Consider the following 22,424-nt stretch of genomic DNA (forward strand, 5'->3'; position numbering starts at 1 on the left):
TCCTGACCTCAGGTGATCCGCCCGCCTCAGCCTCCCAAAGTGCTTGGATTACAGGTGTGAGCCACTGTGCCCGGCAGCAGTTCCTAACATTTTCACAGAACTGCTTATGGGAAACGCCCCCTTTTCTGTGAAGTGTGAACACCTCAAGGTGGAGCCCCTGCCCTGGAGGCCTCTCGTCTATTGGGGTCAGGTGTGGCACTTGGGCTGTTGCCTTCAGGGGTGGTTTCAGAGTGGGATAGGCCTGGTATGGCCCCTGTGGCTGCTTCCCTGCTTTCTTGAGACTCAGTGGTATCAGCCTTTTTTTTTTTGGATGCAGAGTCTTGCTCTGTCACCCAGGCTGGAGTGCATTGGCACGATCTCGGCTCACTGCAAGCTCCGCCTCTTGGGTTCACGCCCTTCTCCTGCCTCAGCCTCCAAGTAGCTGGGACCACACGTGCCCGCCACCACACCTGGCTAATTTTTTTTGTATTTTTAGTAGAGATGGGGTTTCACCGTGTTAGCCAGGATGGTCTTGATCTCCTGACCTCATGCTCCGCCCGCCTCAGCCTCCCAAAGTGCTGGGATTACAGGTGTGAGCCACCGTGCCTGACTGTCAGCTGTTTGTTTTTAGATGACTGATTGAGGTGAGTCATGTGATCATAATATCTAATTGTCAACAATTGACTTTTTTTCCTCGAAGAAGGATTTTGGCAACAAAACTTGCCAGTGGTCCTGAGGGCTGCCGTCCACGAGGTGTGCATATGAGGCTCAGGAGACATGTGCGTTTCTTGAGCGCTGTGGCAGCGGCACTGCCTCAGGAACACAGGCAGCCGGTGCTGAGGTCACACCCCCCGTTCTCTGTGAGCTGGCGGCTCATCTGAGCATCCTGAATAACCGTCCGGGAAACACGCAGGAGGAAGATGCCTGCAGTGCTGGCTACGCAGGCACAAATGGCCACAACACTGGAGGTGTGGCAACAAGAGGTGCGTCAGGCAGCTCAGTGGAAGGGACGTGCTGGAGGTTTGGGCTAGACAGAAGTTGAGGACTTCATGGGAAGGAGATGGGGGGGTCTTCCAGGCAGAGGAAGTGCCTTTATGCCTAGAGCGCTTTTGTTTGTTTGTTTGTTTGTTTTGAGATGGAGTTTCGCTCTTTGTTGCCCAGGCTGGAGTAAAGTGGCACAATCTCAGCTCACTGCAACCTCCACCCGCCAGGTTTAAGCGATTCTCCTGCCTCAGCCTCCCTAGTAGCTGGGCTTGCAGTCGTGTGCCACCACGCCTGGCTAATTTTTGTAGTTTTAGTAGAGATGGGGTTTCACCATGTTGGCCAGGCTGGTGTTGAACTCCTGACCTCAGGTGATTCACCCACCTCAGCCTTCCAAAGTACTGGGATGACAGCCCCAGCTAAGTTGTTTTCTTTTGTTTGTTTCCCTGTAGAGATGGGTTTTCGCCATGTTGCCCTGCTGGTTTCTAACTCCTGGACTCAAGTGATCCACCTGTCTCGACTCCCACAGTGCTGGGATGACAGGTGTGAGCCACTGCGCCTGGCCCAAATTTCTTAAGGTTCATTTCCTTAAAGTTTCAGAAGTAGGATTTTTGAGTTAAAGAAACTAAATACTATGTACGGCACTTGATACATCCTGCCAGGCAGTTATCAGACAGGGTTGTGCTGGTTTACACCACCCCAGAACGTGAGCAGGGCCTGTTTGCGGACCCTCCTTGGCCTGGCTCTCGAGGCATCCGCCTGCGTGTGCTCATGGAGCATGTGGATTTTCCCTGCGTTGCTTTCACTTGTGGCTGGAAGAAGGTTCTCTGTGCTCCTGTGTTCTGGGTGTTCTGTTGGCCTCCTTCCTGCCACTGAGGAGGCCACGGAGGCCAGAGATGACTCGCTGAACAGCGAAACGATTGGAACCTAAGGAGCTTCAGAAAAAGGTGTCATGATGGGGCTAGGCTCTCCTGAGGGCTGTGTGGCCTCAGAGTCTTGTTGAGCAAATCCTGCTCCCTGATGCAGTGGGACTTAAGAGCCAGCCTGTGTCACACACCTATGGATTAACATGCCTGGCTGACCCTCGCTGGAGAAGGGCTACATGTTTGTGATGAAAGCAGAAGTGTTTGCTGTTGACCAAATCCAAGCTGTCATTTTACTTTTATTGGAAATTATTTGGCTGGGTGCAGTGGCTCACACCTATAATCCCAGCAGTTTGGGAGGCCAAAGTGGGAGGATCACCTGAGCTCAGTCATTTGAGACTGGCTTGGGCAACAGTGTGAGACCTCATCTTCTACTAAAGTGTTGAAAATTAGCCAGGCGCAGTGACGTGCACCTGTAGTCCCAGCTACTTGGGAGGCTGAGGTCGGAGGATCACTTGAGCCCAGGAGGTCGAGGCTGCAGTGAGCCCAGGTGTGCTCATGGAGCACTGTGGGTTTCTCCTGCAGTGCACCACCACTGTCCAGCCTGGGTGACAGTGAGACCCCATCTCAACAAAAATACAAAAGAGAAGAAAATGGGACACTGTTGATATGATCACAGAGCTTCTGAAGGAGCAGTGTTGGTCGTGATTCCGGATCGTCCCTCCGGGGCAGCTAGAGTAGCTGCTAGGAAGTGTTTCTCACAGTTTCCCAGGGCGCCCCATGTTTCTAGTAGAAAACACAATTGGTAATTAAGTATTGGAAGTAGATAGTTTCTAATAATTAGATACTCTGAGAACATAAATTTGCTCTCTGAGGCCGGGCGCGGTGGCTCACGCTTGTAATCCCAGCACTTTGGGAGGCCGAGGCAGGTGAATCAGGAGGTCAGGAGATTGAGACCATCCTGGCTAACACGGTGAAACCCTGTCTCTACTAAAAGTATAAAAAATTAGCCGGGCGTAGTGGAGGGCGCCTGTAGTCCCAGCTACTGGGGAGGCTGAGGCAGGAGAATGGTGGGAACCCGGGGGGCGGAGCTTACAGTAAGCCGAGATCCGGCCACTGTACTCCAGCCTGGGCGAGAGTGAGACTCCGTCTCAAAAATAATAATAATAGGCCGGGCGTGATGGCTCATGTCTGTAATCCCAGCACTTTGGGAGGACGAGGAGGGTGGATCACGAGGTCAGGAGTTTGAGACCATCCTGACTAACACGGTGAAACCCCGTCTCTACTAAAATAATACAAAAAAATTAACCAGGCATGGTGGCGGGCGCCTGTAGTCCCAGCTACTCGGGAGGCTGAGGCAGGAGAATGGCGTGAACCTGGGAGGCGGAGCTTGCAGTGAGCTGAAATCACACCACTGCACTCCAGACTGGGTGACAGAGCAAGACTCTGTTTCAAAAAAAATAATAATAATAGTAATATAATACAGACCGGGCGCGGTGGCTCATGCTTGTAATCCCAGCACTTGGGGAGGCCGAGGCAGGCAGATCACGACGTCAGGAAATCGAGACCACGGTGAAACCCCGTCTCTACTGAAAATACAAAAATTAGCCAGGCAAGCCCTGCCCCGCGCCCTACGTCGGGTTAAGTGGGGTCCCTCGCCAGCCCCGCGCTGATCACACGCCATGTGGCGAGCGGCGGGGACTGTGTACGCTGAGGCTGCTGAGCGGCGGAGACGGGATCTTGCTCTGTTGCCCAGGCTGGTTTTGAACTCCTGGGCTCAAGTGATCCCCCTCCTCAGCCTCTCACACTGCTGGGCTTACAGGTGTAAGCCATCTCATCCAGACATGCACACCACAGAGCGTGGCGATGGAACAGTAACCGGGCTTGTGAGAGGGCTCTACAGTATCAACTAGGAGACAAGATCCACGGATTCACTGTAAACCAGGTCCCTCCCACAACGTGTGAGGATTATGGGAACTACAATTCAAGATGAGATTTGGGTGGGGACGCAGCCAAACCATATCACCTTGGCCTTCCAAAGTGCTGGGATTAAAGGTATGAGCCACTGTATCCAGCCATAGAAACTTACGATAAGTCATGTTTCCGGTTTGAGAAATGGCTACTATGAACGCTATTATTATTAAAGCTATGTATTATTAGGAAGCAAAAAAAAAAAAAAAAAAAAGCCAGGCTTGGTGTCAGGTGCCTGTAGTCCCAGCTACTCAGGAGGCTGAGGCAGGAGAATGGCGTGAACCTGGGAGGCAGAGTTTGCAGTGAGCTGAGGTCAGGATCGCGCCACTGCACTCCAGCCTGGGCTACAGAGAGACTGTCTTAAAAAAAAAAAAAGGCCGGGTGCGGTGGCTCAAGCCTGTAATGCACTTTGGGAGGCCGAGACGGGCGGATCACGAGGTCAGGAGATCGAGACCATCCTGGCTAATACGGTGAAACCCCGTCTCTACTAAAAAATACAAAAAACTAGCCGGGCGACGAGCCGGGCGCCTGTAGTCCCAGCTACTCGGGAGGCTGAGACAGGAGAATGGCGTGAACCCGGGAGGCGGAGCTTGCAGTGAGCTGAGATCCGGCCACTGCACTCCAGCCTGGGCGGCAGAGCAAGACTCCGTCTCAAAAAAAAAAAAAAAAAAAAAAAAGGTAATAAAATACAAAACTTGCTCTCTGAAATAAGCAGTGGGCTTTATGTAATTGCCTTTGTGAATAGGAGCTTGAGGTATTAGATGCACGATTAGAATTGATTGTAACAAGACACAGTGATATCTAAAATATACCTTCATATTTTCAAAGCAATTATTTTGCCAAACCTTTTCAGTAGGTTGCATTTTGTGTTTTTAAGCTGATTGAAAAATTGTTTGAATTCATCTACAATGATGATTGGAAAGGAAGGTGGTACGTGGGACGTGCCCAGGCCTGGCTTTGATGCCAGCATGAAGTCCCTAGACAGTGCGGGAGGAACAGAACTGTGAGTGAGTCTCAAGCACACGTGAACCTCTTGTCCCCGCTGCTGGGTCCGTGGCACTGGGTCCGCAGGCACAGGTGTTCTGGAGATGCCGTCGTTCCCTCTGCTGGATCCATGGCGCTGTGTCCGCAGGTACAGGTATTTTGGAGGTGGTGAGACCAAATGGGCTTCCCATCTGAGGGTTTGGCCCTCGGACTCGCCTTTGTGTCCTTGTCCCAGCCCTGCCTGTGTCTGGGTCTCGGCTCTTGCTCTGAGCAGGTGTGTGTAATGAGGTCGAGTTCCTTGTGCACAGACAGCTAGGAGTACTGGTAACCAGTTGAAGGTTTGGTTTGAGAAATTTGGGCCCGTCTTGGGGGAGCTCCCCATGGAGAGGTTTGCCGTAGACACCGGCTGTGCACGGGTGACGGCACAGGTCTGTCGCTGGCCTCACCAGGCAGCCCTCCTGCTCCCGGTGTAAAGCAGAGGTGCCGCAGGCTGTAGAGACCTGGGTCCGTGGGTGAGTGAGATCCTGTAGGAAAGCACTGTAGACAAAGCACGTCACCCACACCCTCCCCAGAGCTGGAGGAGAGACTTACCTGCCTAGGGGGTTTGAAGGAAGACCGGCTTGGCCTGGGGTGGTCACTGTGGGGATCCTGCCTGGCTGCAGGACTGCTTCCCACCTGGGCCCTGGGGTGATCACTGTGGGGAGCCCGCCTGGCTGCAGGACTGCCTCCCACCTGTGCCCTGGGCTGCGGGAGGTGACCGCTGCAGGCACGTTGCGCAGTGGCCATCCTGGCTGTCCGTTTCCCACCATGCCCTCCTCAAAGGCGTCTGCTGGCTTCCCTGCCTGGTGCTGTTTTCATGCCTCCTTGCAGGCCCCCAGGAAGGGTGAGTGAGCGCCCGCCGCTCCAGATCTCCTCTGCACTGGCCCCAGGCTGGACTTGAGTCAGTCTCCTGCTGCCTGCGGGGTGCACCTGTCCACCTCCCCTCGAGGTATCCCAGTGTCTCAAAAACAGGGGCCGAGTGTCTTTTCCATCCTCTGAGAGCTGAGCATGCTGCCGCTTTGTCTTCAGTAGGGTGTTAATAACTGAGGAAGGTGATGTGGAAGAATTTACCTGATACTTCTTACAAAGAGTTGGTCTCTGGGAAAATTCTAGAGCCAAGTGGTCTGGAGTATATGCCTTTAGACTGAATAGTGTATCTGATGATATTTTTTTTTTTTTTTTTTTTTTTTTTTTTTTTTGTTTGGAGACGGAGTCTCGCTCTGTCGCCCAGGCTGGAGTGCAGTGGCCGATCTCAGCTCACTGCAAGCTCCGCCTCCCGGGTTTACGCCATTCTCCTGCCTCAGCCTCCCGAGTAGCTGGGACTACAGGCGCCCGCCACCTCGCCCGGCTAGGTTTTTTTTAGTAGAGACGGGGTTTCACCGTGTTAGCCAGGATGGTCTCGATCTCCTGACCTCGTGATCCGCCCGTCTCGGCCTCCCAAAGTGCTGGGATTACAGGCTTGAGCCACCGCGCCCGGCCTGTATCTGATGATATTTTTAAGTTCTATTTTCAGTCTGGGCGTGGTGGCTCATGCCTGTAGTCCCAGCTCTTTGGGAGGCCGAGGTGGGCGGATCCTCAGGTCAGGAGTTCGAGACCAGCCTGGCCAACATGATGAAACCCCGTCTCTACTAAAAATACAGAAATTAGCCAGGCATGGTGGCGGGCGCCTGTAGTCCCAGCTACTCGGGAGGCTGAGGCAGGAGAATTGCTTGAGCCTGGGAGGTGGAGGTTACAGTGAGCCGAGATCGTGCCATGTACTCCAGCCTGAGTGACAAGAGTGAAACTATGTCTCAAAACACAAACAAAAACAAAGTTCTATTTTAAGATGTTGTGATAAATAACCTACAGCTTTCTGTTAAATGTTACTCATTCTGATGAGTGAAAAGTTCAGAATGGTTGTTGGTAGGGTGTCTTCCCAACTGAAGACCGTTTCCAAGGGTCTTCAGTGGGATTGGGAAGGTATTATTTCTTGAGGCAGGTTGTGGTAAAAGGTATTTGTTTTAATTGTTTCTAATAATTTATGTATATGTTTTGATATTTAGTATTTGATCAAACTCCAAGCGACTGGATTCATGGCCATTGTGAGCATGCACTTTGCAGTGAGAGAGCTCGCTGCGTCTGTGATGGCTCAGATGGCCTGGGACAGCCATTTGTTTTTTGAGACACGGTCTTGCTCTGTCACCCAGGCTGGAGTGCAGTGGCGCAATCATGGCTCACTGCAACTTTGACCTCCCGCCTCGGCCTCCCGAGTAGCTGGGACCACAGGCGTGCACCGTTGGGCCCGGCTCTGAGTGTTTGGACTTAGAAATGGTTTCCTCTTGTCTCAGGCGAGAACCACTCTGGCTCCTCGCTGAAGTGACCTCAGCGAATGAAGTGTTGGTGACCTTGAACAGCACACCATTAGTCTTTGTCTCTGATAACTTCGGGGAAAAATTGGCGAAAGTGCAGGATCTTTCGTGCAGGACGCTGCCCCTCCCAGTCCAGTTGAACTTTCCCAAAGAAGCTCTGGATGTCACACATGTCTGACGCTCACATGTGTGTTTCTCCCCTTTGCTTCTCTGCCGGCTCAGAGGATAGGAGACGTCGTGAGCGGGATGACCAGATGTACCGAGAGCGGCTGCGCACCTTGCTGGTCATCGCGGTTGTCATGAGCCTCCTGAATGCTCTCAGCACCAGTGGAGGCAGCATTTCCTGGAACGACTTTGTCCACGAGATGCTGGCCAAGGGTGAGGTGCAGCGTGTCCAGGTGGTGCCTGAGAGCGACATGGTGGAAGTCTACCTGCACCCTGGAGCCGTGGTGTTTGGGCGGCCTGTGAGTGAGGGTGTAGGTGCCTGTGAGGGTGTGGGCGGCCTCTGAGGGTGTAGGCGCCTGTAAGTGAGGATGTGGGCGCCTGTGAGTGAGGGTGTAGGTGCCTGTGAGTGAGGGTGTAGGTGCCTGTGAGTGAGGGTGTAGGTGCCTGTGAGTGAGGGTGTAGGTGCCTGTGAGTGAGGGTATGGGCGGCCTGTGAGTGAGGGTGTAGGCGCCTGTGAGGATGTGGGCACCTGTGAGGGTGTAGGTGCTTGTGAGGGTGTGGGTGGCCTGTGAGTGAGGCTGTAGGTGCCTGTGAGTGATGGTGTGGATGCCTGTGAGGGTGTAGGCGCCTGTGAGTGAGGGTGTAGGCGCCTGTGAGTGAGGTTGTGGGTGCCTGTGAGTGAGGGTGTGGGCGCCTGTGAGGGTGTGGGTGGCCTGTGAGGCTGTAGGTGCCTGTGAGTGATGGTGTGGGTGCCTGTGAGGGTGTAGGCGCCTGTGAGTGAGGGTGTAGGCGCCTGTGAGTGAGGGTGTGGGTGCCTGTGAGGGTATGGGTGGCCTGTGAGGGTGTAGGCGCCTGTGAGTGAGGGTGTAGGCGCCTGTGAGTGAGGGTGTGGGCGCCTGTGAGTGAGGTTGTGGGTGCCTGTGAGTGAGGGTGTAGGTGCCTGTGAGGGTGTGGGTGGCCTGTGAGTGAGGGTGTGGGCGCCTGTGAGTGAGGGTGTGGGCGCCTGTGAGGGTGTAGGCGCCTGTGAGGGTGTGGGCGCCTGTGAGTGAGGGTGTAGGCGCCTGTGAGGGTGTAGGCGCCTGTGAGTGAGGATGTGGGCGCCTGTGAGGGTGTGGGCGCCTGTGAGTGAGGGGTGGGCGCCTGTGAGGGTGTGGGCACCTGTGAGTGAGGGTGTGGGCGCCTGTGAGGGTGTGGGCGCCTGTGAGTGAGGGTGTAGGCGCCTGTGAGGGTGTAGGCGCCTGTGAGTGAGGGTGTGGGCGTCTGTGAGTGAGGGTGTGGGCGCCTGTGAGTGAGGGTGTGGGCGCCTGTGAGTGAGGGTGTGGGCGCCTGTGAGGGTGTGGGCGCCTGTGAGTGAGGGTGTGGGCGCCTGTGAGTGAGGGTGTGGGCGCCTGTGAGTGAGGGTGTGGACACGGGCCGTTGCCATCCTTTTGGATACCTGCAGTTGAGGGCATACTTCCTTCTCATGCTGGGCCCTCAGCCCATTGATTTGCATTTATTTGGTTGTCTTTGTCTTTTTTTCACTTTAGTTTTTTTGTTTGTTTGAGACAATCTCGCTCTGTTGCCTAGGCTGAAGTGCAATGATGTGATCTCCACTCACTGCAACATCTGCCTCCCGAGTTCAAGTGATTCCCCTGCCTCAGCCTCTCCAGTAGCTGGGATTACAGGCGTGCACCACCACACCTGGCTAATTTTTGTATTTTTAGTAGAGATAGGGTTTCTCCATGTAGGGCCAGGCTGGTCTCGAACTCCTGATCTCAGGTGATCTGCCCACCTTGACCTCCCAAAGTGGTGGGATTACAGGCGTGAGCCATCATGCCCAGCCAGATCTGGTAACTTTAGATTCCAAGAGTGCATCAGAACCTGTGCTTGGAGCATTTTAACCCTGGACAGTGTGTGGACCAGTGATTAGGAAAGTGGTCTAGGGTTGGTGTGGCCCAGCCGAGGGTCTGGAAATGACTGTGGCCTCCACCAGAGCTTCTGCCCCTTTGCTGAGTTACTCAGGATTCAGAATTTCCTTCTCTTTTCTTTTCTTTCTTTTTTTTCTTTTGAGACAGAGTCTCCCTCTGTTGCCCAGGCTGAGATGCAGTGGTGTGTGATGTAGGCTCACTGCAGCCTTGACCTCCTGGGCTCGGGTGATCCTCCCACCTCAGCCTACCCTGTAGCTGGATTGCAGGCATGCACCACCACACCTGGCTAATTTTTTTTTTTTTTTTTTTTTTTTTTTTTTTAAGACAGAGGCTCGCTCTATTGCCCAGGCTGGAGTGCAGTGGCGCGATCTCAGCTCACTGCAAGCTCCACCTCCTGGGTTCACGCCATTCTCCTGCCTCAGCCTCCTGAGTAGCTGGGACTACAGGCGCCCGCCACCGCGCCCGGCTAATTTTTTGTATTTTTAGTAGAGACGGGGTTTCACCGTGGTCTTGATCTCCTGACCTCGTGATCCGCCTGCCTCGGCCTCCCAAAGTGCTGGGATTACAGGCGTAACCCACCACCCCGGCCGCACCTGGCTAATTTTTAAATTTTTTGGTTTTTTTGGAGAGGTGAGGTCTTCATATATTGCCCAGGCTGGTCTTGAACTCCTGGCCTCAAGTGATCCTCACACCTTGACCTTCCAAAGTGCCTGATCACAGGCGTCAGCCACCATGTCCGGCCTTGTCTTGCTAGTTTTAAGAACAGGAAACCCTGGTTTTAAACACACCATAGCTAAGTGCAGAGGGTGGTGCTCATTCAGGTAAATCCTCTGATGGAGGCCTGATTATTTCAGCCTGGGAGGTTATTTTAATCTACAACACTATGCTCAGTTCTCGACAAGTCCCCTGATAAAACAGCTGCCTTCAAGAGAAAATGCTCAGAATTCTGTCTTAGCAGTTTGAGATGTGAGTGAGGGAGCAACAGGTGCCACCTCCACCCCTGATCCCTGTGCTCTGCTGGAGTCTCCAGTTAACCTCAAGGAGAGTCCTGCAAGTCCGTCTTTGTCCTCCCTTTGGGCTATTGCCGTCCAGTCATGCTGAAATCTGAGCTAAACATGTGGAGTTTACTTAGGAAAACACTGCATTTGGAGAATCATGTGCTGGGGAGACGGACCTGTTGGTATCCTGGTGTGAGGGATGAACAGTCTCAGGTTTTGCGGTTAGACACGAACCCTCTGTGGCCGCGGTTTCCTAAAACATCTGTTTTTGGCCACAGTCTTGGTTGTGCCATCCTTAGTCCCGTGCTGCAGCCTCGCCGGCCTCTGGGGGAGGCTCCTGTCGTGTCTACAGGCATAGCTGAGTCTGAGGCACACATCAGACGTGGGGCTGTGAGCTAACATGCGGACACCCCTCCATTTCTCAGTTTTCCTATGAGTGGAAAATAGAAAGTCTATCTGTTGAAATTTTATTTCTCAAATTGTGGTTGAGGAAACTAAAATTGTTTAGACTTGGAAGTACAGGTGCTCCTTGAATTAGGATATTTTCGGCTTCCCAGGGGCTCACTGGGAGGTAGCCCCATCGTAGGTCAAGGAGCTTAGTCAACATATTGCTTTCACGTCATTGTGAAGTGGAAAGACCGTAAGTGGAACCGTCGTACGTTAGGAATCACCTCTAGTTTCTGAATGGCGTCCTCTTCACAATGCGGAGGCTGTCCTTAGCGTGAGTTCCAGGCAGGCTCCCTGTGAACTGCGGGGTTGCCCGTCTGTCCCTGCGGGCCTCTCATGGTCTGGTCTCCTTTCTACCCCGCAGCGACTAGCCTTGATGTACCGAATGCAGGTTGCAAATATTGACAAGTTTGAAGAGAAGCTTCGAGCAGCTGAAGATGAGCTGAATATCGAGGCCAAGGACAGGATCCCGGTTTCCTACAGGCGAACAGGATTCTTTGGAAAGTATGTGGGATGTGTTTGTTGATGCTTGAACTAAACCTCGCTTGGCTTTCTAGTGTGACAAACAGATTGCAAACAAAATCTCAACCATCTTTGCCTACAGTTAACTAGACTTTTTTGTGGGAGGGTTAAATAAATATAGAAGTGAATGATGCACTGCCAGGAAATTTGGAAATGTGGTCGTCCCTGGGTATCCATGGGGGCTGGTTTGAGGACCTCCCAAGGATACCAGCACCTCAGGATGCCTAAGCCCCAATGTGAAATCCCGGAGTCCTTGCATGTGACCTGAGAACATCCTCTGATAGGCTTCGAATCATCTGTAGGTTGCTAATAATACCCAATGCCCTGTAAATACTGTTTCAATCATTGTTATACTTTATTGTTTAGGGAATGATGACAAAAATGTGTCTGTACATGTTCAGTACAGATGCACGTTTTCCCCACGTATTTTCATTCTGTGCTTGGTTGAACCTGTAGAGGTGGAACCGGTGGCTGTGGAGGCCAACTGTGTGCAAGTCTGTTGGAGTTTGTTTAGTCACTTTCTTTAGTTGTCTAGCACTTCTGCATTCACATTCTTGTTTAATGTTCACTGACTGTGCTCTTTGATGAAGGCTTCCCAAGTGGTCAGATGGAGCATGCAGGTGCCGGATATGCCCAGTGACGAGCCAGCCTTGTGACAATAGCAGTGTTCAGGTTTTTCTGTTTTCGGTATATTTTGTTTTCAGAAGGAAGCGATCGGTTTCAGTTAGCAAGGCAAGATCAGCCTAGCAATAAAAAAGAAAGAGAGTCAAGGAGTACCTTGATAATGTCCTGGGGTTGCTGTCTTCTCCGTATAGGAAAGTGGAACGGGAAAAGTGTAGACACAGGAATGAGAAACTCGCATTTCAGTGTTGAGAGGGAAACAGACCAGGTGGGAGCTATGGGCAGTTAAGGACCATGGACCCTGACAGGTTCCGTAGTAGGAGCAAATGAGGGGCCAACGGGTGCTGAAACCAGAGAGGTTTATTGTTGACTTGTAATCTCTGAAGATGTAGAATGCCAGTGACTGGCAAGTACTCCCTTGATCAAAATGCACCTCTAGCCAGGTGCGGTGGCTCTGCCTGTAATCTCAGCACTTTGGAAGGCTGAGGCGGGAAGGATCTCTTGAGCCCACGAGTTCGAGACCAGCCTGGGCAGCATGGAGAACCCCATCTCTACAGGGAAAAAAAAAATGCACCTCTAATTCTGTAACTCAGCAACTCCTGGAAGATCACTGCTCTGAGGCTGTGCTTCTCATGTCTTCGTAGGCTGATGATGTACAGAAGATGGAGGGTTGGGGCAGGCCCAGGGCAGCCCCTCCTTCAGTATGAGGGCGAAAGTCCTGGGATTTGCTTTTTTTTTTTTTTCTTTTGAGACAGGATCTCTGTCGCCGAGACTGGAGTGCAGTGGCACAGTCTCAGCTCATTGCAGCCTTGACCTCCCACAGTCAGGTGATTCTCCCACCTCAGCCTCCTGAGTAGCTGGGACTACAGATGCACGCCACCACATCCAGCTAAGTTTTTTTGTATTTTTAGTAGAGGCAGTGTTTGTGTTTTTTTCTTTTTGAAATGGAGTCTTGCTCTGTAGCCCAGGCTGGAGTGCAGTGGCACGATCTTGACTCACTGCAACCTCCACCTCCTGGGTTCGAGCGATTCTCCTGCCTCTGCCATCCGAGTAGCTGGGATTACAGGCGCACGCCACCACGCTCGGCTAATTTTTGTATTTTTTTAGTAGAGATGGGGTTTCACCATGTTGGCCAGGCTGGTCTCAAACTCCTGAGCTTGTGATCCACCCACCACAGCCTCCCAAAGTGCTGGGATTACAGGCGTGAGCCACCGTGCCTGGCCTGAGATTTGCTTTTTACTGCTAGGCTGATCTTGCCTGCCTGATTGAAACTGATCACTTACTTTTGAAAACGAAATATACCGAAAATAGAAAAACCAGAATGTTGTTATTGTCACAGGGCTGGCTAGATCACTGGGTATCTCCAGCATTTGCACACTCAGTTGGACCATTTGGGAAACTTTCATGTAAGAGCACAGTCAGAACGAGACGAGAGAACCTATTTCCACAACGATTTTAATCTGTGCATTGGTCCCACAGGGACTCCTCGTCTCATCTTGGAAACGTTGCCAGCGGTGGTTCTGACTTGGAAACGTGTCTGTCACGTGACACTCTCTGAGCCTGTGCCTGCCTCTCTTTCTTCCGGCAGTGCCGTGTACTCCGTGGGGATGACAGCAGTGGGCCTGGCCATCCTGTGGTGTGTTTTCCGTCTGGCTGGAATGACTGGAAGGGAAGGTGGATTCAGTGCTTTTGTAAGTTCCGTCAATCAGAGCTCTCTGAACTCTTTTTCTGCTTTGTGTTTGCTGAATACTTTTCCTGTAAGCTGCACGATAAATACACAGGGAAAACCTGTTGCAGAGAGCAGCCTGAAGCCACAACGAGGCAGCGGCTCACCTTCCTTTCCCACGGGCTCGCTGTAAGGTGTGTAGTAAGCAGTGTTGCCTGAGGGCCTCTCACCCTAACTCTGGGTTGCCTGAGCCACGTGAGATTACAGGGCAATTGAATCTGCATTTTTCTTTTCTTTTTTTTTTTTTTGAGATGGAGCTTCGCCCTTATTGTCCAGGCTGGAGTGCATTGGCGTGATCTCAGCTCACCACAACCTTCACCTCCCAGGTTCAAGCCATTCTCCTGCCTCAGCCTCCCGAGTAGCTGGGATTACAGGCATGCGCCACCACGCTGGGCTAATTTTGTATATTTAGTAGAGATGGAGTTTCTGCATGTTGGTCAGGCTTGTCTCGAACTCCCGACCTCAGGTGATCCACCTCAGCCTCCCAAAGTGCTGGGATTATAGGCGTGAGCCACTGCACCCGGCCTTTCTTTTCTTTTTTTTTTTGAGACAGAGTCTCGCTCTGTTGCCTAGGCTGGAGTGCAGTGGCACGATCTCTGCTCACTGAAACCTCCACCCCCTGGGTTCATGCAATCCTCCTAACTCAGCCTCCTGAGTAGCTGGGACTGCAGGTGTGGGCCACCATGCCTGGCTAATTTTTGTATTTTTGTAGAGATAGGGTTTCACCATGTTGGCCAGGCCGGTCTTGAACTACTGAGCTTGGGTGATCTGCCTGCCTTGGCCTCCCAACGTGCAGCCACAAACCCGGCCAAATCTGCATTATTTTTATGATCACCAAAGACTGTTTTCCCCTTTATTTCCAACTAGCTAAGAATCTGTGGAATTTTAAAGGTTGTCTTTATTTTTTATTTCTTTATTTTTATTTTATTTTATTTCATTTTATTTTATTTTATTTTTTCCTGAGACTGAGTCTCACTCTGTCGCCCAGGCTGGAGTGCAGTGGCACAATCTTGGCTCACTGCAAGCTCTGCCTCCCGGGTTGATGCCATTCTCCTGCCTCAGCCTCCCGAGTAGCTAGGACTACAGGCGCCTGCCACCACGTCCAGCTAATTTTTTGTATTTTTAGTAGAGATGGGGTTTCACCATGTTAGCCAGGATGGTCTCGATCTCCGGACCTCCTGATCCGCGCGCCTCGGCCTCCCAGAGTGCTGGGATTACAGGCGTGAGCCATCACACCTGGCCAATTTATTTATTTATTTTGAGACAGTCTTGCTCTGCCTTTCAGGCTGGAGTGCAGTGGCACAATCTCGGCTCACTGCAAGCTCCGCTTCCCAGGTTCTCGCCGTTCTCCCGCCTCAGCCTCCCGAGTAGCTGGGACTACAGGCGCCCACCATCACACCCGGCTAATTTTTTATATTTTTAGTAGAGACGGGATTTCACCATAGCCAGGATGGTCTCAATCTCCTGACCTCGTGATCTGCCTGCCTTGGCCTCCCAAAGTGCTGAGATTATAGGCATGAGCCACCTCGCCTGGCCAGGTTGTCTTTAAAAGAACAACCTTAGGCCAGGTACAGTGGGTCACACCTGAAATCTCAGCACTTTGGGAGGCAAAGGTGGGTGGATCACCTGAGGTCAGGTGTTCGAGACCAGCCTGACCAACATGAAGAAACCCTGTCTCTCCTAAAAAAAGAACAAACATTAGCTGGGTGTGATGGCAGGCTCCTGTAATCCCAGCTACTCGGGAGGCTGAGGCAGGACAATCTCTTGAACCTGGGAGGTGGAGGTTGCGGTGAGCCGAGATCACGCCACTGCCCTCCAGCCTAGGAGACAGAGCAAGCCTCTGTCTCAAAAAAACAAAAAACAAAAAAACAACCTTAATACACTTGAGAAACCTTATCTTGCGGCGTTTATCATGGAGTGCATGTTCCTTATGTGACTCCCCCTCCCTTCACCTTTGGGCCTGGGGAGTTACCAGCAAGGAGGAGGCAGGGCCCACACTGTCCCACCTTGTTTCCACTTAGGCCTGGTGGTGGCGCCTGTGGTCCCGGGCACTCAGGAGGCTGAGGTGGGAGGATCGTTTGAACCCAGGAGGTCGAGGTTGCAGTGAGCTGAGATCCTGCCACAGTGCTCCAGTTTGGGTGACAGAGTGAGACCCTATCTCAAAAAGAAACAAAAAAGGCAGTTTATGCAAAAGATGTTAAATTAGTTTGTATGGAAGGTTATTTTGTTTATTTGTTTGTTTTTTGTTTTTTTGAGATGGTCTCACTGTCACCAGGCTGGAGTGCAGTGGTGTGATCTTGAGGGTCAACTTTCCAGGCTCAGGTGATTCTCCTACCTCAGCTTCCTGAGTAGCTGGGATTACAGGCACGCACCCCCACACCCAGCTAATTTGGGGATAATTTGTTTTTCTATTTTTTGAGATGGACTTTTGCTTTTGTCCCCCAGGCTGGAGTGCAGTGGCGTAATCTCAGCTCACTGCAACCTCTGCCTTGTGGGTTCAAGCGATTCTCCTGCATCAGCCTCCCTAGTAGCTGGGATTACAGGCTCCAACCCCTGCACCCAGCTAATTTTTGTATTTTTAGTAGAGACAGGGTTTCACCATGTTGGGCAGGATGGTCTCCAACTCCTGACGTCAGGTGATACACCTGCCTCGGCCTCCCAAAGTGCTGGGATTACAGGTGTGAGTCACCGCACCTGACCAAGAATAATTTTTTTTTTTTTTTGAGACAGAGTCTCGCTCAGTCGCCCAGGCTGGAGTGCAGTGGTGCGATCTCAGCTCACTGCAAGCTCCGCCTCCTGGGTTCGCACCATTGTCCTGCCTCAGCCTCCCAAGTAGCTGGGACTACAGGCATCCACCACCAGGCCTGGCTAATTTTTTTTGTATTTTTAGTGGAGACGGGGTTTCACCATGTTAGCCAGGATGGTCTCAATCTTCTGACTTCAGGATGCGCCCGTCTCGGCCTCCCAAAGTGCTGGGATCACAGGCGTGAGCCACCGCACCCGGCCAAGAATAATTTTTTTAAGGCAACTTGCTAGACAATTTTCTTACTAATTAATGACATGAAACATTTCCCTTCTGTGCCTGAAGACAGACCTGTGAGCCTTGTCAGTCTGACACGAGTGGATCTTTGGGATCCTGGGAGGGAGACGTGGGGCTGGCGTGGCTGAGGTGTGTGGGCTGAGCTCCTGCGTTGTGCTGCTGATTTCCTCACTTGGCACAGCTCCTTGCGCTTTGTTCTTTCTGCACAGAATCAGCTTAAAATGGCTCGTTTCACGATTGTGGATGGGAAGATGGGGAAAGGAGTCAGCTTCAAAGACGTGGCAGGAATGCACGAAGCCAAGCAGGAGGTCCGCGAGTTTGTGGATTATCTGAAGGTGAGAGCAGCACAGACCGGGAGGGAGGAGTGAGCAGACACCAGCCTTCCTTCTCTCCCAGAAGGGCTCCTGTAGGACCTGGAATTCCATTGATTATGTGTCATGGGTTGGTGGTGACCTCTACCGTGTCCCATGGGGACGCCAGGCAAGTGCTGGTGCCTGTTCAACCAGCAGCACAAGCCCCTTGCACATGGTTCAGCCAAACGGAGACTACCAAGGCCCATGCCTACTGTGCCATTAGCCATCCTGGGCCCTTCATCCCTTGCAGAGCTCTGCGCTTTTTCCAGAACCCCATAAACCCCGTAGCCAGTTGGTGGCCGTGCATGAGCTGCCTTTCACGTGCGTTACTTAAACATTCCCTCTGCGGTCCTGGTGCGGTGGGTCACACCCGTAGTCCTAGCGCTTTGGGGGCTGAGGCAGGGGAAGTGCTTGAACCCAGGAGTAGATCAGCCTGGGCAACAGTGAGACCCTGTCTCTGCAAAAAATTTTTTTAATTAATTAATTAATTTTTTTTTTTTTTTTTTTGAGACACAGTCTCACTTTGTCACTCAGGCTGGAGTGCAGTGGCACAATCTTGGCTCACTGCAACCTCCAACTCCCCCAGTTCAAGTGATTCTCCTGCCTCAGCCTCCCAAGTAGCTGGGATCACAAGCACCCACCACCGTGCACGGCTAATTTTTGTATTTTTAGTAGAGACGGGGTTTCTCCATTTTGGCCATCCTGGTCTCGAATTCCTGATCTCAGGCTTTCTGCCCGCCTCGGCCTCCCAAAATGCTGGGATTACAGGTGTGAGCCGCTGCGCCCGGCCTGCAAAAATTCTTTAAAAGTAGCTGGGCGTGGTGCCACATGCCTGTATAGTCCCAGCTACTTGAGAGGCTGAGGTGAAAGGATGGCTTGAACCTAGGACGCTGAGGCTGCAGGGCTGCAGTGAGCTCTTCTGGCACCCGCTGAATTCCAGGCTGCGTGACCCAGACAGACTTTACCTCCAAAAAAAAAAAAAAAAACTCTGAAACCCCACGTGGTTAGTGTCACATCATCTGCTGCCATCCAGAGCCCAGAGCGCTTCCTCCAGCTTGGTGCCAAGGTCCCAAAGGGCGCACTGCTGCTCGGTCCCCCTGGCTGTGGGAAGACACTGCTGGCGAAGGCGGTGGCCACGGAGGCTCAGGTGCCCTTCCTGGCGATGGCTGGCCCAGAGTTCGTGGAGGTCATTGGAGGTAGGTGCTGTGGTTGGGGGCTGTGGGTGGACTTGGCTGACCACTTGGCTCCTTTCACATGTCTTTCCTCTGGTGGCTGGTCTGAAAGGGAAACAGGTGGGCCGGGGAGTAGGGAAGGAAAGCGAGGTCTGGGTTAGAGGAGGGGTTTTGTCTGCAGAGCATGTGGTGTTTGTTTCAAAGCCGCTGTCACTTGTGGCCTGGGGGGCCAGCACGGTGCGTGTGAGCCCTGAGGGGTGACCAGGGGCCCCTGCGAGCAGCTGCCGTGTGTCTGTTTGCAGGGGACGGGGCTGGTAGCTTTAGTTGTCTTTTGTGTAGAACTTTGTCTGGCCTGGGTATAGGAAGAGACTTTGTTTTTTATTATCTGCCCATTTCCTGGTTCTCTGTGTCCCCTCAGGCCTTGGCGCTGCCCGTGTGCGAAGCCTCTTCAAGGAAGCCCGAGCCCGGGCCCCCTGCATCGTCTACATCGATGAGATTGACGCGGTGGGCAAGAAGCGCTCCACTACCATGTCTGGCTTCTCCAACACAGAGGAGGAGCAGACGCTCAACCAGCTTCTGGTAGAAATGGACGGTCAGTGCTCGTGCACCCCACACCCCCATTGAACCATCAGAGAAGGTTTTCCGATGTCTTTCAGAACAGGTTGTGGCGAGCTAAGATCACACCACTGCACTCCGGCCTAGGTGACAGAGTGAGACTCCGTCTCAAGAAAAAAAAAAAAGAAATACAGCTTTTAGACCCAGCGCAGTGGCTCACGTCTGTAATCCCAGCACTTTGGGAGGCCAAGACAGGCAGACCACGGAGGTCCGGATTTTATGACCGGCCTGGCCAACATGCTGAAACCCCATTTCTTCAAAAATACGAAAATCAGCCGGGCACGATGGCGGGTGCCTATAGTCCCCACTGCTCTGGAGCTTTGCTTGAACGCGGAAGGTGGAGGTTGCAGTGAGCCGAGATCTCACCATTGCACTCCAGCCTGGGTGAGAGAGGGAGGCTCCATCTCAAAAAAAAAAGGAAAAGAAAGAAGCACAACTTTTAATTTAAAAAACGTCAAGGCAATAGTAAAAATCATAAGTAGGAATAGAAGTGGTATGTCAGATGTAATCTTTTTATTTTTTTGAGATGGAGTCTCATTCTTGTTGCCCAGGGTGAAGTACATGGCACGATCTCAGCTCCCTGCAACCTCCGCCTCCCAGGTTCAAGCGATTCTCCTGCCTCAGTCTCCCGAGTAGCTGGGACTACAGGCACGTGCCACCACACCCAAACACTAATTTTTGTATTTTTAGTGGAGATGAGGTTTCACCATGTTGGCCAGGCTGGTCTTCAACTCTTGACCTGAGGCGGTCGGCCTGCCGCAGCTTCCCAAAGTGCTGAGATCACAGGCATGAGCCTCGGCACCCAGCCTTTTTTTTGCATTATTACTGTTTTTCAGGGGCTTTCCAGCAAAACCCAGAAAGACTACTAGACAGGTTCTGGAGGAGCTGTGCCGCTCATGTTTTTAGGTCTGTAATGAGTCTGTCTGATTGTGCCGCCACACCTCTCCCTGTGTCCCTGGAGAAGGTGAGACTGGTTAGAGGGCCGAGCAGAGCATCAGCGCACTGCACTGCGGCGAGGGAGGCACCCCACATGTTGTGACCCCTTGAAGATGACTTCTGGTCTGGCTTTGACAATTTTTTTTTTTTTAATGGAGCTGACCCAGTAAAGGTGACCTGGAATTATTTTTCTCCTGAGCTACTTTTGCAAGATTATTATTATTTTTTTAATGTGGATATTGTTGTGGTAAAATATGCAGATAGCCAAGCTTGGTGGTGCGTGTCTGTGTTCCCGGCTGTTTGGGAGGCAGAGGCAGAAGGTGTGCTGGACCCCGAGCTTGGTGGTGCACGCCTGTGTTCCCGGTTGTTTGGGAGGCAGAGGCAGAATGTGTGCTGGAGCCCGAGCTCGGTGGCGTGCTGTGCGATGGTCTTGCCTGTGAACAGCCTCTGCAGTGCAGCCTGGATAACACAGCGAGACCCTGTCTCTAAAAAACAATTTAAAAAATACATTCACATAAATTTACCATTTTAATCATTCTGAAGTTCATCGGCATTAAGGACATTCGCCTGTTGAGCAACCGCCACCACCGTGTGTGTCCAGAACTTTCTCTTCAAACCGAAAACCTGGCCCCATTGATCCCTCCTCATTCTCCATCCTCAGCCCCTTGCAGCCTGTGTCCCGCTGTCTGTCTCTGAGTGACTGTCGTAGGGACCTCGTAGAAGTGGAGTCCTGCGGTCTGTGTCCTTTGCTCTCCGCCGTCTTCCATGCACATAACATCTCCAGGGGCCGTTGGTGCCGGGCACGTGTCAGGATTTCCTTCCTCCTTGAGGCTGAGCAATGCTGCCTGGTGTGTAGACGCTGCCTCGTTTATTCGCCTGTTGGTGGACACGTGGGCTGTTGTGAATTGGGCTGCGTTTACATAAGTACAAGCATCTTTTTGAAGTCTCTGCTTTTTTTGAGACGGAGTCTCGCTCTGTCGCCCAGGCTGGGGTGCAGTGGCCGGATCTCAGCTCACTGCAAGCTCTGCCCCCGGGTTGACGCCATTCTCCTGCCTCAGCCTCCCGAGTAGCTGGGACTACAGGCGCCGCCACCTCGCCCGGCTAGTTTTTTGTATTTTTTAGTAGAGACGGGGTTTCACTGTGTTAGCCAGGATGGTCTCGATCTCCTGACCTCGTGATCCGCCCGTCTTGGCCTCCCAAAGTGCTGGGATTACAGGCTTGAGCCACCGCGCCCGGCTGAAGTCTCTGTTTTGTAAGATTTATTTTTAATCAGAATTCTAGTTACATTTTAGGTATTGTAGATGAGGGAGACTTTTTTTCCCCAAGTGATCTGGCTCCAAGAGAACTGTTGACTTGCTGTTTTCTTTGTTGCTGCTTGGAGTCGTGTGTCTTGGCGCCTGCACAGCCCAGTTTTGACCACTCAGCTAAGGGGGGCACTTGCTTCACCTCTCATTGCGAAATCACTTTAGACTTACAGAAGCGTTGCCACGGTAGTCGGAGTGTTCTTTGATGCCTTCCTGCGAGCTCCCCGAAGGCTGACCATGACGTACGTGGTCTGCAGGTTTGGACCAGGCCACGGTGTCCGTGACTGCCCCCCAGACCCATCCACAGGTGCTTCCACTCCCCGACGTGGATGTTCGGTCTCCTTGGTCTCTTCCTGTCCTGTGTTATTTCTTGGTCTTGTTTTTTGAGACAGCGTCTTGCTGTGTTGCCCAGGTTGGTCTTGAACTCCTTGACTCAAAGGATCCTCCTGCCTCAGCCTCCCGAGTAGCTGGGATTACAGGCAGACTCCACTGTTTCTTGGTGTTTGTCTTTGGTGACTGTGACACTCTGTACAGGCCAGTGACATTCAGGAATGTCAGTCTCTGGAGCTGTGACATGTCCTCAGGGTCAGGTCGAGCAGTGCATTTGGCCGGATCAGTGCAGCAGTGCTGTGTGCCTTGCGGTTTACAGTGTCACTGCACCTGTCGCTGGCTGTGGACTCTGCTGAGGGCTTTGGCCCTGGGCTGGCATGCATCTCTTCTGGGTGCTCCGCGTTCTGTACGCTGGCACCTGTCTCTTCTGGGTGCCCCGCGTGCTCTGTGCTGGTGCCCGTCTCTCCTGGGTGCCCTGTGTTCTCCATGCTGGCACGTGTTTCTCCTGGGTGCCCACATTCCCCTTGCTGGTGCCCATTTCTTCTGGGTGCCCCGCGTGCCCTGGGCTGGCGCCCGTCTCTCCTGGGTGCCCTGCATTCCCGTCTGCCTCTGGGCTGCTGTGAAGTCAGATGGACTGATGCCCATGGAAGTGCTCTGTAGGCTCTGAAAGCTCCGAGGGTAGAGGATGAAAGTGAGATTCCCGACAGTGTGCAGGACTCAGCGGCGTTGCTACAGCATTTGCGGAGAATGCTTCACCCTCTCTTGCTGCTTGTCCCCCGTGTCTGCAGTCGTCTCTCAACACGCTTGTTCAGGAACTAATGCGTGAGCAACCGAGACCTGAACGGCCGCCTTCTGCACACACAGCAAGTGGTCATGGGAGTCGAGTTTTCAGAGAACAGAATGTCTTCAGAGACGTGGGGTGAACAGTTCAGATTCTGCGATGTCTGAAGTGTCACTAAGGAGAGACACCTCAGAGATGGGTCCCTGGGAGGTCCAGAGACCCCACCGCCTCTGCTGGGGCAGCTGGCCCTGCTCCTCAAGTGGAGATCACCATACATTTTAGAGGCCTCTGGAGCCTCCAGGCTCGCTGCACTGCTTCTCTGTGGAGCATCTTTATGTGGCC

At 52.5% G+C, this 22,424-nt stretch overlaps 1 protein-coding gene and 1 long non-coding RNA gene across 6 annotated transcripts in view; both read left to right on the forward strand.

Moving 5' to 3' along the window:
* The window catches only part of SPG7 (SPG7 matrix AAA peptidase subunit, paraplegin), a 54,863-nt gene that overhangs the window by 9,251 nt on the left and 23,188 nt on the right, over nucleotides 1-22,424 (forward strand). For all 4 annotated transcript variants that reach the window (XR_004439094.1, XR_004439095.1, XM_033219379.1 and 1 more), the window contains exons 4-9: nucleotides 7,388-7,629; nucleotides 11,047-11,186; nucleotides 13,414-13,516; nucleotides 16,801-16,926; nucleotides 17,978-18,140; nucleotides 18,535-18,708. Coding sequence is in view for 2 of the 4 variants with exons in the window: in XM_033219379.1 (XP_033075270.1) it covers nucleotides 7,388-7,629; nucleotides 11,047-11,186; nucleotides 13,414-13,516; nucleotides 16,801-16,926; nucleotides 17,978-18,140; nucleotides 18,535-18,708 (948 nt within the window). In the remaining 2 variants the exon portion in view is untranslated. The remainder of the gene's footprint in view (nucleotides 1-7,387; nucleotides 7,630-11,046; nucleotides 11,187-13,413; nucleotides 13,517-16,800; nucleotides 16,927-17,977; nucleotides 18,141-18,534; nucleotides 18,709-22,424) is intronic.
* Nucleotides 7,636-8,401, forward strand: LOC117088241. 2 transcript variants are annotated; one of them, XR_004439097.1, is made up of 3 exons: nucleotides 7,636-7,873; nucleotides 7,955-8,237; nucleotides 8,278-8,401. It is a non-coding gene; the product is annotated as an uncharacterized LOC117088241 (long non-coding RNA). The 2 variants fall into 2 exon arrangements; XR_004439098.1 differs by having other exon boundaries at nucleotides 7,955-8,141; nucleotides 8,179-8,401.

Source organism: Trachypithecus francoisi, unplaced genomic scaffold (genome assembly GCF_009764315.1).
Source record: "Trachypithecus francoisi isolate TF-2019V2 unplaced genomic scaffold, Tfra_2.0 Lachesis_group10, whole genome shotgun sequence".
Lineage (NCBI taxonomy): Eukaryota > Metazoa > Chordata > Mammalia > Primates > Cercopithecidae > Trachypithecus > Trachypithecus francoisi.